General features: G+C 42.6%; 1 protein-coding gene across 7 annotated transcripts in view; it reads right to left on the bottom strand.

The window, feature by feature from the left end:
• Positions 1-17,723, bottom strand: part of BEND6 (BEN domain containing 6) — a 107,919-nt gene that overhangs the window by 16,360 nt on the left and 73,836 nt on the right. For 5 of the 7 annotated variants that reach the window (XM_090034369.1, XM_090034423.1, XM_090034386.1 and 2 more), the window contains 5 exons: positions 4,465-4,691; positions 4,195-4,376; positions 3,182-3,280; positions 2,669-2,846; positions 701-918 (listed from right to left, as the gene is read on the bottom strand). In XM_090034369.1, the coding sequence (XP_089890495.1) occupies positions 701-918; positions 2,669-2,846; positions 3,182-3,280; positions 4,195-4,376; positions 4,465-4,660 (873 nt within the window). In that variant the 5' untranslated portion in view covers positions 4,661-4,691. Of the gene's footprint in view, positions 1-700; positions 919-2,668; positions 2,847-3,181; positions 3,281-4,194; positions 4,377-4,464; positions 4,692-9,694; positions 9,752-17,723 lie in introns of those variants that run through there. The other 2 variants (XM_090034406.1, XM_090034414.1) reach the window with 2 other exon arrangements.

The raw sequence follows: 17,723 nt of genomic DNA, 5'->3' as shown, positions 1-17,723 counted from the left end.
TTGCAGGTAACAATCCTTATGGATGATTTGTACCAACTAGGACAACTCATTACACAGAAATGCTCATGTAAATTATAAATGTAGAGGATACTGGAGTTATTCTTTTTAGTTAAATCTTTAAAATGATATTTTTCTTTTACAAACTCTGCCTGTGACTTGTTAATAATGCTCTATTGTTATTGTAGAGAATATGAGACATCGTTCCATGCAAGATAAAAATAATTCCCTCTGACATCTGGCCAATCTCTGTAACAGGGCAGAAAGACACCCTTCTCTCTCTGTTTATGGTTGGAAAGAAAGATGCAGCCTTTAAAAAACAAACTGTCATTTTGAAAGTCATTTTTTCCTTTATATATCTTAAGTCAATAGAAGTTCCATATGTATGCCCAAGGGCATCATTTATTCTTTGGGTTGACACAGTATTTTCTTTACAGTTATCCACACATTGCCCTCTGTTACAGCCATAAAACTCTACTGAAGTCGCGGTAGCTCAGGAGCATACATGAAGACTGAATTTTGTTAAGTAAGTCTAAGGAAACCTCTTATGCAAAAGGAGGAGTTTATTAGTAAGTTTCTCATTTTTTCTAGGTATGGTCTAATAATGAAATACCTACTCCTGATGCTTACTTTACATTACTTATAAAGCTTGTAACACATCGTTTGATTTAATTCTTATTACCAAAATAAGCTTTTAACCAACCTGTTTCTCAGTCTGTTGCTCTTCCTCCTCCACATTTAAAGCTATTGGTGAATTTGAGTTACTGTGGATGGTTGTATATGAATCTGCTAAAGAATTGCTGGATGCTTTCCAGACAGTCTGTGAATGAAGGCTGGATGTAGATGTGGTCACTCCTCCTTTAAGCAGCGCCTCAGCCATGCCTACCAGTTCCTCAAAATGTGTTACTGCCTGTGGCAACACTGAAATTGGAAAGAAAGTCATCATTAAGAACACTTATTAAGGCTTCTGACTTATTTACTTTGGATGTATTTGTACATCAGCTTGATGTATCTTTTGTAATCAAATTCCTGTTAGAGTAAGCAAGAGAACAAGAGGTTTGGTATCATTTTAGGCCAGCAGTGCCATTAGAATAATGTTTGTGTTTCATTTTTCTCCAACCATTTACTTCCCTAAGAACAAAACAAAAAGGCCACAGTACAGATTAGGTTTCTAGCACTAGCAACATGCTAAGTCAAATCTCTTCAGATAGTTGATGTCCCTCTTCTACTTCACTTTTTCTCAAAGTGCTGTATGAGTATGGCCCAAATTCTAAAGGGCTGGAAACAAGTCCAATTTAATTCACTTCAGTGGAGTGACCTTATTACATCTGGACAGCATTTAGCCCTCCGGATATCTACAGAGTAGATGTCCTATAACATGTCCCCCTATTTGGTTAATATTTTCTTTTTGCAGACTTATGCAAGTCCTGCAAAAACAGTACAAACCTGCAAAGTGGTAAGGCCTGATCAGATGAGACACTAAGTGATAAAGATTAAGCCATCTGAACAATAATTAAATTAATAGCAAATATACGGCAAGGGGGAAATGGGAACACTCAAGATGAAAACAGAAATAGACCTAGATATATGAAAGAACTACACACGCATTAGCAAAATCAGATTAAAAATGAAAAAATGCTACTAGTAGATTTGGATAAAAATAATTTAATAAAAGGTGGGTGGGAAAAGACTGAAATATAGGGGTAAGGAGAGACAAGCAAGTATGCAGTGAACTGGGTATCAGCCTGCAACAGCCAATCACAAGTCGGGTTTTGACTGCTGCTTCCAGTCTTGGCTTCCTTAGACCAAGAGAAACGCTAATTAGAAGAGAATACAGAAAAGGGCCCTAAAATGACTAATAGTTCACATTTATAGGAAGCAAATGTATAATAGCTTGGATAAAAAAAACTACAAGCTGTCACCTTGAACTAGGTAAGGGTTATCAATGTGAGACATTATTTGATTCAGGAAAGAATAATTAGAATTCAAGATACAGGGCTAAGCAGGGGAAATCTTAATTTATCAAGAATACTTGTCTAAAATAAGTTTCAGTAAACTGACCAGTGGAGTCACTGCTGGAGTTGGCTGGAGTTATGTAATTTTAGCCTATGGAAAGCACATGGAAATGTTCTATACAGAATAATTTGTACAATTTAAAATTCCTTTCTGTCTTTAAACTCTGTGATGTCTTGGTCTCTGTTTAAGAGAATTTAACCTATTCCCCTCTTGCATTTACAAGTAGTATCCTGCTGCAAAGTGTATTAGTTTTCTCCAGCCTAACAGCCCTGCACGTATAGACATGAGATATTTACTGTGGAGCTAATTAGTCCACTCCGCAGTATGCATCTTGTGTAGATGTGCCCTGTTTGTCCTTAAATGATCTTATTTATTTCTGTTTAGTACCCCAGCTCTCCAAGTCTATTTACAGTATCTAACAAAGTACACTAACTTGCAAAAGCTCACACTCTCTGAATGAGGCAATCTACACTGCCCTACCTTCTACTTCTGCTTTACATGCCTCTGTGTTGTTAAGACTCTTGTGCTAATTTGAAGTTTGAGCTTGACAGGTGCTTAAGCATCCACAGTTCCCTTAAAATTCTCTTAAAGTAAGGGCCTTTATAGATTTAAAGCTCTCTTCTTCATCAAAAAGTGATCTTTTCCCAAACTTTACCTTGAAGCATGACCAATGACTGCCTTAGGCGGCAGTTTTCTCTCATTGTGTCTGTCAATCTCCTTTTTAGACTTTTTATTTTGGCACACAGTTCCACTTTGGATAGTTGAAACAAGGGTTCTTCATCATCACTGCTGCTTTCACTGTACAGAAAGGCATTTCCAGAATATGGTTCTCTCTGAAAATAAAGAAAGAAATAGGGCTACCTAAAGAAACAACAACAGAAAATTAAAGCATCTATTATTAGCCTGGCTAAAACAGGGGATTCTCTTTTATAATCAACTGTTGATGAACACTGATCATATTTATACTCAAAACAAACACAGTAAGTGCTAACAGTACCTACTGCACATATTTATTTCCATCTTTCAAGCACTATATACTTTTCTACTCAAACAGGATCTTTCATGAGCATTACATGTACTTATATTTTAAAATAAATTATTCTTAACAAAAATGAACTTTAGGTGTGTTTTACTTATTGACTAAAAATACTTACATTAAGATACTTACCTGCTTGTTAATTAAAGATGTTTCAAGCTGACTCAGGATGTTGGCAGAGGCAGAGGCCTGCAATGATTTCTTTCTTTTTATACTCTTCATAATTTTCGCCTGAAAACAACAGCATAACAATACCCTTAAACTTACACAGTGTGTTCCATAATAAGACTTCAGTGCACACTACAAATATTCATTTGTTTTGGCTTTACAAAAATTAGAAAAAATATGCTTGGATCCTTTTGTTAGTTCTGAGACCAACAGAACTTCTGAGTGCTCTGTTCTGAGCATTGGCACTGCAGACCTTAACCCAAGGACAAATTTAAAGGAGATGCAGTGGCATCAGCATGGCCCCCTGCTTTGGCTGTATTGCAAGTGAGCGCTCAGCCTGGGGTCTATCCAGAACCTCTGTTTTTGCATGGCTCCAGAGCCCAGGATGTGAGTGCTGCTACCGATGCTCATTGCCTCCATTCCCCTGTTGCTGAATTCAATGGGCAGGGGGAAGGACAGAAAGGGCAAACAGCAGCAGTGTTCGCCTGAAAGCAGGGGCATTGGCCTGACTGTCTTGCTCAGCTGGTGAGCTCAGAGCTCACTACTCATGCAGGGCTCTGGCAGGAGCTCATGCTGACCAGGCAATGAGCTCAGAGCCTACTGTGCATGACCAGTACAGCCAAAACAGGGAGATGCACTGGATTTGTTACCGCCTCAGCACAAGTGTCAAAAGCCATGATCCCTGTCCCTAACAGAGTTGTTGCACCTCTTTCTCATTGGGGAAGATGCAGGATATCACACACCTTTTTATTTTTCTACAACTTTTAATATGGATAGAGAGAAGATATGGACCTAGGTTAACAATTACCGTGACGAGTTACTGAGCCAGGACACGATAAAAAGATTGCTTTGATCCCAATGGCCAACACACACACACACACACACACACACACACACACACACACACACACACACACACACACACGGTCTGTTATAATACAGGCACAGCAGTATCAAAAAAGAAACTGATAACGCACCTGCTCTTTATCCAGGTCACTGTCTTCACTCTCTGAGAATATCATCTCAATCCTCTTTCTCTTGCCTTTTCCAAGCACTTGTATTTTTGTGATTTCATCTGCCTGCAATATCTTTTGCATCATTTCAACCAGCTCTTGAGGGTCATCTGAAGTGGAGGAAAAAAATGCCCAAGCAGATGATGCTACTTTGGAGTTAGCAAAATTTAGCAAGTGAGATCTCACAATTGAAATAAATCTCTTATAAACTGGATGCTTTGTAACTGCACTCACCACTCATGTATATAACTTTAACAAGATGATTCTCTGTCTTTCTTTCTCCCACAGGCCAGTTTACTAGCACATGTTCATTTAGTTTCAGAAGCCTTTCTAGTTCACTGTCATCCTTAGGAAGATCCTGTATCCATGAGGTCTCTCCAATTTGCAGTGAATTATCATTTACAAAATCAAAGAGTGTGAATTTTTTCATTTTTAAAGGATTGTCTTGTCACCCAGACAACCTGCAAAATTTCATAGAAAAAACAGTTGTTACTACACAATACCACGGCTGTACATGGTTCTTTACAGTCAGATTAAAAAAAAACAACAGTTCGCTTGCCATTCAATCTCAGGATATGATGGTGTCACTGCCCTGGGTAGCAGGAATAAAGACTGAATCTCATCCTAAATCTTCCCTCAAAGGGAAGAGAAGAAGTATTTGATCTACTTCTGTATGCCCATAGAAATAGAAGAGAGGGTCTCCAAACTTCCAAGCCAAACAGGGGACTCCACATAAAGGGTATCTTCCTCTACACTGCCATTTCATTTTTTAATCTATCTGCTGCTTCCTCACCCTATCCATGCCAGATGTCTGCCTCTCTCTGAAGCATCCTGAAAGTAGAGGTGAAGTCCCATGCCAAAGGCTGAAAGGTTCCTTCCCTGCAAATTGAGGCATGCCTATTGTGCATGCTATTAAGAGAGACATATGACTTAAATGACTGTATTAATCATCCCCTGGGCTACAAGATGTACAGTACAATTACAACCATGTAAAAATGCCCCGAATAAATGACCTGGACAAAGTATGATACATTCTGGCAGGGAAAAGTTGACATACATAAGAAATGACAGTCTGAGAGCTGTTAGAAGATAGGGCTGTTTTTATAAAGTACAATACCTGGGAGGAAAACAAAGACCTACATAGTTGGATTCCTCATTTCTCAGACTAAACATTACATCTTTGACGTAAATTACTATTTTATTCCCTTTGGAAGCACAAAAAATCCAGACTGAGAAAGGGGAACAAAATGCTAAATGCAGTACATTTTTTATTTTTTTTTAATTATAAATTAATGCAACATGCTTTAAATAAAAGTGCAAAATGTGACTGACAGATGATCATTAAACAAATCACTATAACTGTAAGTCAGTATTAAACTTTAGACTTAACAATAGAAGTTTTAAAATCAGTGAGGCTACCAAATCTTATTCTTCTTAGATAACTACAGGGATCTATCTGTTTAGAGAGTTAACTTAATTTTACAGAGTTGCAAACCAGTGTGTGCATCAAGACTCAAATGCGACAGTTAAGTGATCTGCTTGGCCTCATTCAGTCTGAAGCTTGTACATGCATGGGCTGTCATATAGGTAACTAGGACTTGGCTAAGGAGAACAATTACTTGGGGCTCTTATGACAAATTGAGACAGTCTAGCTGCAGCACTATAAAAGGCAAATTCTTTCCTATGCAGAAGCCCAGCTCAAGACTTATGCACCATACATGAACCCCAAAAGAGCTGGCCCTCTGGATGAATTTCACCTGTTAATCTGCAAATAGACCTTTTTGACAGATTAACTGACATGAAGCTGTAGCCTGGGGAAAAAAATGCCATTAAAAAGGCAGAGAGAATGATCATGAATACCCTTTATGGAACACTGAGTAAAGATGAGATGCATCACAAGGCTGGACTGAAGGTCTGTTTTCTTATTTTTCAGGGATGTACAATTTCAGGAGTTTACATTTTATTTGACAACAAAATAACGATTAGAAAGCTGCAGAGGAAGATCTGGAAAACAGTATAAATCAGAAAACCAAAAACCAGCCAACCAAAAAAGTCCTATGTAAAGTCTGTAGAGGAGGGTGCTCCAATATCTGCACCTGGCATGAAAAGCCCAGTTCTACCATCATTACTCGTCCTGAGTGGATCTTTACAAGAAAAACATTACTCAATTTGAGTAGAGGTGGCTGAGACTAAAGGCCTGCTCCTGTTCCCGCTGAAGCTTTATTACTGACTTCAATTGGAACAGATAGGGCTTAAGATTTGTCTGGTGTCAGGTTAATAGAATAATATGTGAGGTCAAAACAAATATACAAGATGAGAGGCTTGAAAAAAGCCCACGATAAAACTTGAGCTACTGTTCTTCATATTCAGAGTCCTTCACAGTCTATCCCTTCCTGTCTACCATTTCTCATTCTGTACTAAGATACCAGTTCACACCTCCAATTAATTAGCCTGTGGCACCCACTTCATCCCTTGCTTCCATCACCCACTTCATAGATTTTCAAATACTTTCATGCTTTCTCTCATGCTTCTGCTCATAGTTAGCTTGAGCTTCCTGCAAATGTCCATGGCTACCTCTTTCTTTCTTCAAATGCCTCCTTAAAACTCTCTTTTGCTTTGATGCTTGGAAAAAACTTGAAAAAGATTCAAGTTGATGATATGCTACAACTACAGCCTATTGAACTGACTTATCATTTCTTTGTCCTTTACTATGTATGTCTTGTTTTAGACTTCAGCTGTAAACTGTTTGGTGCAGGGACCATGTTTCATATAGTGCCTTGCACAGTGTGGTTTCGGGACATTATTTGGGCTCGTGGGCATTGCGGTCAGACAAATAATCATGCATGCTTTGATTAAACCCACTCTGCCAATCAGGGATAATTAGAGCTGTTTATCATGACTATCACAGGAATCATAGATTCTATTTATATTTTAAAAAATATATGAGTTATGAGCTTTCAGGATTTTTGCGCGTGCGATGTGATAGTAAACAGCTGAAATAATTTCAGTGACAGCCTTAAAAAGCTGCCAAGTTAAAGTATAAACTACCAGGGCTACTGTGAGAAGTCAGGCACGAATAGTTAGTCACACAACAGTAACTGTTTCCACCTTCTTCTTGGTTTGGAGAAAGAAGTCAGGAAGCTATCTTAATTGCTTTATTGATGCAACTGCAGTGCTGTGCTCCTGCTGCTTTTCTAGAAGGAACATAAGAGGACCCACAGTACCCGCTTCTATTTGCTGCTGCAGTGAATCTACAGGGGCGACAACAGGTCTTTTAAATATATGTAGGATATGGCTGAGAACAGTGTACTTGCAAATTAAAGTAAGCCACATGAAGTAACATGATCTGTTTAAGTATTTTTCCACTATGGTTTCATGGACTTGGCATCCCCCACCACTGATCAGACTGTGACTTTTCTTGCAATTTATTGTGACTGTCCCCCAAGGATAATACTTGCCTGCCTGTTAACATCCTTGCCAACAAGTGCTGAAAGAAGTCAGAAAGGTAAAACTAAACATCTGTGATGAACGAAATGAAAACCCCAAGATCCTCTACCTGTAGGAGAGACAGTAAGGACTGGTCCTGCACACAAAATTATCTCAGAAATCAATGAGAGTCTTGCTTGAATGAGGGCTGCTGGATAGTCATACCCTATCTAAGAAATGCTGCCTGCCATAAACACATAGAAGACAAAATACTGCTCAGATGCCTGCGCAAGTAAAAGAGTTGTTTAATGCTGTGTCATATATACGATGACAAGAACTAATAATAATTTACATTAAAGTAGTTAATATTGTTTGTCAGTAGCTGGCTTTGTTTTTCCTTTTGTATTCATTAGCAGCTATAGTGAATGAGCTGTACAAATGCCCTGTCAGGATCTCCATTAATAAAAGCAACCCAAAACATAACTATGTTTAGAAAATAAAAGTGTAGATATCCACCTAGAAGCTTTAAAAATAGATTGAAATAGTAATTGTGTTATTTAAGCATATGGGGAGATGCAGCCATGCTTTATAATGATGGAAGCTAGGGTTCCCTTTGGAAGAAATGTCATCATATGGAAAGGGGTTGGCAAGCAGCACTCCCTTGAAGCCTTCCCATTTCTCTACATATGTAAGTTAGACAATACCATCTCAAGGCAGCTGGTGTTATCTAGTACAGAATCATGTACTAATTCATCATCTTCACTCATGGGACTGGAGACCTGGAGTAGTAATATCTTGGTACGAAGATGTGGTATGTATTAGGGCCAGATTTAATTTTGTGTTCTTGGAGGAAGTAGAGTAGGGGAGAGCTGGATAGGAAATAGTTTTACAAGACAAACTCGGAGACACAAAGCTGAAATATGGAAAATGTTAATGAACTAAGTACCTAAAACTTTCAGTTGGATCAATCAGAATGTTTTGTTTGGTAATTCCGAAACATTTCCCTTCCATTTTGTCCTTTTTAATGGTTTTTAAAAAAATTCACTTTAATTAAAAAGAAAATCCCTTTAGAACCAATGAAAAATCTACCTTTTTAACTCTGAAATAGCAAAAAAAGGATTTTTTTGTGACTTTTAACTATTTTCCAAAAAGGTTTTGAAAGGGGAAATTTGCCAAGGCCTCCCTTTGCATGGAAGAAAAGAAGTTTTAATTCTGATACACTGGAATTTTCTGATTAAAAAAAAATCGGCACATCAAAAAATCCCTAATCAGTTTTACCTATGAACTTGTATCTGGAACAGAGAAGCTTTATTATGAGAACCTCTTGGGCTTGCCGTATAGCTCCACTGTTACGGGACTTCATAGTCTGACACTGAATTTACATATACCAATGGGCTTAATCTAATTGATCGAAACTTGCTCCCCACTTAGGATGCTGTAGTAGCTGGTTCAAGTTCATATTTCTGTCGGAATTTCCTCACTGGGCTCTCAAAGTCTGGATTTAAGTGTGGAGTGTACCTGGTCTCCTGTTCAACATTCTTTGCTTTCCTCCCTGGGAAGCTTGAAGTCAGGTGTTTGACATTGAATGTTTAGGTGGTTTAATGAGAAAAGATGTAATTGTTCACAGACATTACCCAGGGTGCACCTATTAACTAAAGAGGGTGGGTTATGTATGGTTTATTAAAAAACCAAATGTATATTTTATTTTATAAGTTTACAAGTACCATAGTATCTATCTGAAAAGACAAACTACTTATTTCAGAAGTACTGTACCTCAAACTTACTGTTCATCTCTGTTCACAAATACATATCTCTCCCTACTTCTCTAAAACCACAGCCTGAAGAAGGAAAAAATGGAAGTGGCCATTTCACTTAAATACTGTGTAGAGCAAATGTATATTAACTGGATGCTTAAGTTTTACCAACCTGTTAAAATTTCACATGCTGCAGTTTTGCACAAAGAATTGTTTGTTATCAAGCGACCAGAAAGCCAGAATACGACCAACAAACAGCAAAGTCACTTTAAAGACTGCCCTACCTATAACTGACAGCTTCAAAGCTGGCAGATAGCATTATGAGATTGTCTCCTTCCTCCTGTAAAACATTACAAATTCACAACATGAGATATTAGCCATTCAATAGGTCTAATTCCATTTTCAATGAAGTCAGTGGGAGCTTTGTCATTACTCCTAGTAGGAACAAGATCAGGCCCACGCTACACAATCATATAGTACCAGCATAGTATTACGACATAATTGTTATTACGTGCATGTATGCTGTAATTAACAAATGTTGATACTACCATACATATGCAACCAAGAGTGTCTACACAAGATGCTTACTGCACATTAGCCTAATAACACTGTGCAGTAGCATCATAGGCAACATGTGCCTCCTGAGGCTGGGGGGATAAAGTGACCACCTTCAGGCAGCGGTGGGGCGTGTTGGCAGCAAGCGGGGAAGGCCCACAGGTGGCCATGCTGGTGGCAAGGGCAGGCTGAGCAGAAACTGTCCACAGGTGGCTGTAGCGGTGTCAGCACTGGACGGGGGTCCCGCCACAGATGCTGAGCCTGGAAATGCCGGCGGTACTTCTCGGGGGGGGGCACCAGTGTTCTGCCTGCCCCTGCTACCCGCTGCCTAAGCCGAGAGCACTCGCTCTGTGCATGTGCACCCACTCGCATGTGCACCCCTGCACGCCCCCTACGAGTTGTGTGGTGGTTAAAACTGTTAGCCTACTGCACAGTGTTATTAGGCTAAAGTGAAGTAAGCATCACAAAATAACCATGTTCCAGTGCTACTGCACAGTAACTCTAGCCACTGCTCATTTAATTAGTACTGTATTAAGCAAGTACTAAATTAAATGAGCAGTATCTAAGACACATTACTGAACATGTAGACGTGCCCACTGCTAAAGATCCCAGTTCTCTTTGGAATGTTCCTCTACCAAGCAGCTATGAAGCAGAACATTTCACTTCAGGCTGTTCCTAGTGACAGTCATTGATTTTTATTGCTTTGTTTATGGCACTCTAAACTGAGTAAGTCAGATTACTGAAAGATATCAGTGCAAATTACCTTGGACTAAACTGAAAACCAAAGAGAATTACAAATGTTCTAATAGCAAATTTGTAATTCAAAATAATGCCTTTGTGATTCTGTACCTCTAGTTGTAAGGTCTAGTCCTAGTCCTAGTCCCATTGCAGGCACTGTGAGATTTACCAGAAATCTCAGTAGGAACAGGATTAGACCCTGCACAAGGGATGTTGAAATGTGATTATTGCAGAAGAGATTTATAGAGTGAGTTTGACAGCTTAGTTATTTTATGGGAAACTATGACTTTTCTAGAAGCAGGATACCATAGCTTTGCATAGCACAGACTTCTGAGAAATACAGGATACTATTTTACAAATTCAGCTGGAAAATTAGGGAAATATCTATGGGAAATTACTGTAGAAAGGCTCTGTAAATACATTAAAATTATGCCTTTTGTTTTCCAGAAGCAGTTGGTACAAAGTGGGGTAAATTTTCAATGCAACTTGGAAGGGAATTCTGCAGTATCATTCTTTCTTATTAGTTTCTATTAACTGCATCATCATTACATTATAGTGGATGGCCATTTTGGTATGACTCACCATGAAACATTTTGAGATACTTCTGTATAAAGTGTCATTCATAATAAGGCAACATTTTCTAGCCTCATCAGGTAATCTAATTGATTTCAAAGTCTCATTGGCATTTGAAATCTGCAGCACTATTATTAGTAATAAGGATTTGACCAATAACTGGTCCTGAATGTGAAAATTTTGAGGAATCTGTGAAATTTGTGATGTGATTATTATTTTTCACAACAGTTTCCCACATGCTTTGAGTTCTAGCAATGTAAAAACACCATAAAGTATCATTCACACCTAATATTTCAAAGCCCTTCATAGGAAAAATTTAAATGATAAGGCTGAAGTATTTTCTTTGAAATGCTCTATTTCTTGCATCAAACCATTTACCTATTTTTGTCAGTCTAAATAACGACAGAGGAAGAATAGGCTCGTTACTAAAGCAGAACTATTTATCAATTCTAAGGTTATAATTTGTTTTAAATTATTATTTTAACTATTTCAATTCTTGTTCATGTTTCTAAAGATTAGAAAAATGAGCTTAGTGATGTACTGTCATGATTAGATTTTCTGTGAAATGACCCCACAAAGCTAGCAAGAGTACCAAGAAAGGGATGTGATATGTTATCTTAGTTCTACATTCTAAATATCTTTTATGGATATCTAAGAGCTCTTAGATGGCATATAAAGGTTATATATCTTTGTTCAACTTGTAATATTTCAGTCACAAACCAACAAAGCCATCATGAATACCTTGTGGCACTAGGCGTAAACCAACAGGTAGAGCAGGCATGGGCAAAATACAGCTCGTGGGCTAGATCCAGCTCATTAGGCAATTTCATCCAGCTCGTGGGAGGCAATCAACTAATTGGACCAGTTTTCTGCCCAGCCTGCACACCTTGCCCCCACCCTCATGGGCAGAAAGTGCTGCCTTAGCCAACACACAGCGTTTGCAGCAGCTGGGGGACCTGCTCAGCTTCCTTGGCATCCTGCTTGCTCTGGGTACCAGGTAGAGAAGCAGCGGGAGCGGGGGAGTTGCAGCTGGGCAGAAGCGCGGGGCTGGCAGCAGCATGGAGTGTGCAACCACGGGGGACGTGGGAGTGCGGTGCTTGGCTGGGCAGAGTGCAGGTGTGAGCAAGGGTTGGGGATTTGGGGACCCCCCCACATGGTGCACAGATCCCACTTCCAGCAGCAGCAGTAATGGGCTGGTGCTTGGGTTCCATACAGGCACTGCCGCCCGGTGGCATGCAGCGCCAGCCAGTACTGCACATGGTAGCAAGGAGTGCAGCTTGGCCAACCCACCCAGGACTTAGTCGGGAAGCAAGGGGCAGGGCTCCCTTCTACTTCCAGTGGAGTCTTAGCACCTGCATGGCAAGGAGTGGTGCAGGCAGCTGGTTCCAATCTGCAGGGCTTCCCCCCAGTGATGCATGAGTGCTGGGAGCTGCATATGTGCAGCATGAAGCTCCAGCTGGGCTATACTCCTTGCCACCACATACAGCGTTGGCTGAAACCATGCACCTCTGGGAGACAGCACCTCTCCAGGCCCCGAGCACCAGCCTCCTGCTGCTGCTGTTGGCGGTAGGGGCTGTGCACCATGGGGGGGAATGTGTGGGGGGTTCCCACATCCCCCCCACTCTCACTCACCCCACAAAGCCACCCTGCCAACACAGCCCCCTCACATATACACCCCCTCAACATATCCCATTGTCTCCCCCACACACAAGCACACCGCCTCACAACCCCCCACATACTCCTATAGCCCACCATACACACACACACCAAACCCCAATACAATATACAAATAAAACTTTATTTTTTAGCTTTTACAGCAATCATCTCCACATACACTATGCAACCACAGATCATGACAAAATATTTTTTGTAATAAAATTAAACAATGTCTATAGTAGGTGTTTGGCATTTAGTACAATTTGTTTTTGTTTTTTTCTGATTTCAAGATGACAACCCCCTCTGCCCCCCCCCCCACACAAAAAAGTACTTCTGGGGGGCAAGGGGAGGAACTTCTGGTGGCAAGGATTAGAGGTTAGGGGGAGGCAGGACTTCAGGTCCCAAGCTGGTGACTAGGGGCTGAGGCACCTTTCAAGGGGTGGAACTACCCCTGCAGCCTTTGACTGCTCACCAAAACTCATTAAGCAGCCTTCCAGCTGAAATAATTGCCCACACATGTGCTAGAGCAATGCTGCAAGTTAATTTTCAAATTCTACTTCTGAAACTTTATTATTGGAAGGTTACCCAATTTTATTGTACCCTTCAAAAGTTCAAACACAAGTAAGTCAGGCACAAGATATAAACTATTCACTTGCTTGACAAATACAATTTGCCCTAAAGCACCTGGTTTAGAATCCTTTCTGGAAAGATGCAAACAAGTCTGAAAAATCACTAACCATGTTATATACAACTAATCTGCTTCAAAATTTGGCTAGTAAAAACTAACAATCCTCTAAATCTGTCAAGCCTTGTGACTTACTTAATGCATGTAGCATTTAAATACAGTGCCCATCTCCGTCTGTCAGAGCCCTCTATGCACTCAGATGCCATTTTGATGAGTGTATTGTAAAAATATTCAAGGTCAGCAAAGTCTGTTTATACACAGCAATAGAAGCTATCTTCTATTTTGCTAAGCTACTCTATTTTAAAGCGTTATTAATAGAGAATATTTCCTTCAGTTATAAGAGCCTAGGAGCAAAGTATTGATGGTCAGTACAGGGCTGTCCAACTTCTTAAAGCCCCAGGGGTCATAAACCACAGAGGCTGCACCAGTGGGGCTCTCAATCTCTGTGGACCTCACAAGGCAAGGCATGGACCACTATGCTGCATGTCACATGGATGCTTCATCCAGGTCCAAGCTGAACCATGCACCAATGTGGGCACCTCCCTGCAACTGCTGCACCAGATGCCCGTGTAAACGACCCTAAAGCTGCACTGCATGCCCCCAGTCCACCCTTCCCTCCATATGCAGCCCTGATCCTTGCCCCCATGTGTGGCAGCAGGGAAGAGGTGGGCAAAATACAGCCTGCTGGCCCACTAGTTGATTTTATCTGGCCTGCAGGCAAGTTGTGCTGGCGGTGGCATTGCACAGCAGGCCCTGGGCAAGCCACTCTTGGGCCCCAGCCTCTGCTGGCAGGTGGTGCAGGCGGTGGCTCTGGCTTCAGCCTCTCCTGGTGCTGTGGGAGATGCTTGGTGGAAGCAGCCTTGCCTGCATGCCAACACTGCACGACAACCTGGGAAATAAGTCTGGCCCACCCAAGGACTCCATCTCCCAAGTGCTGCAGGGGACACTAAGTGGAAGCAGCCCCACCTGCCTGCCTAGTATCATGCAGCACTAGCAGAGGCTGGGGCCTGAGCGTGGCTCCCCCAGGGCATGGTGCTGGGTGGGCAGGGCTGCTTCTGCCCAGCATCCCCAGTGGCACCTGGGAGATGCAGTCCAGCTCTGCAGGCCCTGTGGCAAGGTGCACTTAGGCCCCAGCCCCTGGTGGCGGGTGACACCCATGGCCTGTGAGCACAGACACCACTGGGGATACTGGGCAGAAGCAGCACGACACGGCAGACCTGGGCTAGCCGTGCTCAGGTCCTGGTGGCTCTGGCTGCCATGCAGGGCTCCTTCCACACAGCATCCCCCATGGGGGATGAAGCCTGGCTGTGGGCCCCTGTACCATTTAATTCCACGCTGCCATTGGGGCTCCTTGGAGCCATGGGGTGGGGGAGGGGAGGTGTGTATATGTATATGCACGCCAGGACCCCTGATGGTGGGATGGGACAGTGTAGAGGCCAGTAGCCGGCTATAACCCCTGCCATCCCAGCTGTGGATGCGGTTGGCAGGTGCTGGCTCCAGGCTCTGTCTGGGGCCAGGGGTGGAAGGGAGGCAGGCAGGTTGGCCCAGCTAAGGGTAGTGTGTTCATGTTTGTGTATGTGACTCTTAACAGGTCACCAAAACTTGTTAAGTGGCTCCCCATGCCATGCCATACACTGCACTGCCCTGCCCTCTGGGACAGAGGCAAGAAGTAGCAGCCAGAAGAGGGACGGGAAGCTTGGAGAATCCAGTTGCTATTTCAGCCAGAGCACTGAGGGGAACCGGGGCCATCCAGGAGCCCAGAGGCCATAACTTAACCTCGTGCAGGCAATGTGTGGCTTCCAGTATCCCAGTTGGACAGCCCTGAGTTAGCATATGAAGTCCTGGCTTTATACCAGCATCTAACTGCTACCTGTTACCTCTAACATGCTGTCTGTCCATACTTACCCAACATTTTGCCTGTATATGTAAAAGACAGTAGACTTAGAAGGGCTTCCTGGTTAATTCTTCAAGTACCTTCTCAAAACCAGTATGATATGTATTGAGGACTCAGTTCAAGAGCAGTTCCGTGCGCATTTGAGAGATTTGCAAGAGGACATCACCACTTCCAACAAGATGATTACAGCTATAAATCTTGCTATTGTCACTCTTACCAATTTTAACAATTACAATTCCTTTTTAATATATATCAGTCCTGATTAATCTAACATATCAGTAAAATGGTGTAAGTGTTGTATTTTTATTTACAGTACGTGATACCTTTTGAGCTGAAGCATCTTACAGTTAATGACACATGATTTGAATGAAATGCCAGTGCTTCCTGGGTGCAGACAACCAGCATACAGTACATATTGCACAACAGTATAGAGAGAACAAATTTAAAATCAAGGACACAGGAATGTGTTACTGGCCTAAGAAAAATGCCATGGGGCTATTCCATGGTATATTACCATCCAGGCTCAGGCACAGCCTCTCTGTCTGCCAAGTCATTATGTGGACAGGGAATTTGTGCCATGTAGCAACACCTTGTAGCATTTGAGCTGGTATTTAGAAGTCTTGCTGTTCAGTTCGGTGCAAACAGTTGAACTCAGGGAATAAAAAATGCTGGAGCAAGATTTGGATGAGCAAAATGAACCTACAAAGTGAGAGTGTCTGTAACAGGGGGCCTTCTCAGGGTTGATTTCCCAGTGGCCCGCCCACCTGTTTCTGGGCTAATTGCCCACCTTCTCACTCAGCACACCTTGTTGTTAATTGATCTTAATAAGTGGGAGGCTGCCCATTTGTTGCCCCAATGCCAGGGGGCACTATCTGCAGCTCCATTCTTCCCCTACACTGCAGCCCAAGCCTCACAGATGGCATTCAGATGTTCTTACAATCACCGGCCCCCAGGCTGGGCTCCAGAATCCTACAAATTGAACCCCGCCTGGATTCTTCTCCTCAGGCTGCCTATTCCACCTTCATCCTGGGCAGCATAGCTCCCTGAAGTGCTTCCCCTTCCGGGTGTGGTCCCCCTGGGACCTTCGGCTACTAGCCCTGGCCCACCTCTGGGCCAGTTGGAACCCCAGGCCCTCAGCTCTTGGGCGTTCCTTGCGGTGTGCCCCTGGCCCTTTGACCCTTCCAGTCCTGGCCCCAGCTTGGACCAGTCAGGGGATGTCTAGACAGGTGTGAGCCCATGGCCCCACTCTCTTCCTCTGGGATCTACAAAAAGGGGTAACCCACCTGATTGTGGTAGCTGGGGTTAAGGCACCCCAACCCGCCTTTCACTGGTGTGGTAACTGGCCTGGCATTTCCTGGGAGCCCCACCAGGCCACCCACTCCCAGCAGGGTGCAGTTTTAGGTTGTACCCAGGACCAGGAGCCTCCTGACCATCCCCTACAACTCCTCCCTTACCTCCAAATGATCCTAGCAACCAGGCAATGTTGTTGCCCGGCCTCCAGGCAGCAAAACTGCCCTGTTTACATGGGCAGCCCCAGATTCAAAATGTCTGCCCACATCAGGCACCTGTCAGCTGCCGGCTCCAGGCCCTTAAAGTGGCAGGCACCCGCAGTGCCCTGCCACACTGTCCAAAATGTTGCTCTTTCACTTCTACCTACTAGCAGACAGGACCTCTGTTTTTAAAGTGTTGTCTGACTGCAATGATGATTCTGAAGTAGTGCAGGGGCCGTGAGGAATGAGCACACATGTAATATACTGATTGGATATCTTTTATTTTGGCAGTGGGCAAATCAAATAACCTGGCTTCTTTAGCTTCTTTGTCTATCAACTGAGGATGGCAATGTAAATTCACAGGTAGTTGGGGAATTAACTAACGCTGATATGTCCTTCATACCTGTGGAACACTACAGAATCATAGAAGTAGGGTCGGAAGGGACCTTGTAGATCTTCAAGCCCGACCCCCCGCCTGGGCAGGAGAAAAAGACTGGACTCAAATGAGTCCAGCCAGGTAGGCATCAAGCCTCTTCTTAAAGATCCCCAGGGTAGGAGCCAGCACCACTTCCCTGGAAGTTGGTTCCAGCTCCTAGCCACCCTAACCATGAAGTAGTTCTTGGGGATGTCTAATCTAAATCTACTCTCTAATAACTTGTGTCCATTGTTCCTTGTCATGCCAGGGGGTGCTAGGGGAAACAGTGTCTCCCCTAAACCCTTCT

Source organism: Crocodylus siamensis, chromosome 1 (genome assembly GCF_052110815.1).
Source record: "Crocodylus siamensis isolate JL-2025a chromosome 1, ASM5211081v1, whole genome shotgun sequence".
Taxonomy (NCBI): Eukaryota; Metazoa; Chordata; order Crocodylia; family Crocodylidae; genus Crocodylus; species Crocodylus siamensis.
The sequence above is the reverse complement of the archived record's forward strand: the minus strand, read 5'-3'. Positions and strand labels throughout refer to the sequence as shown.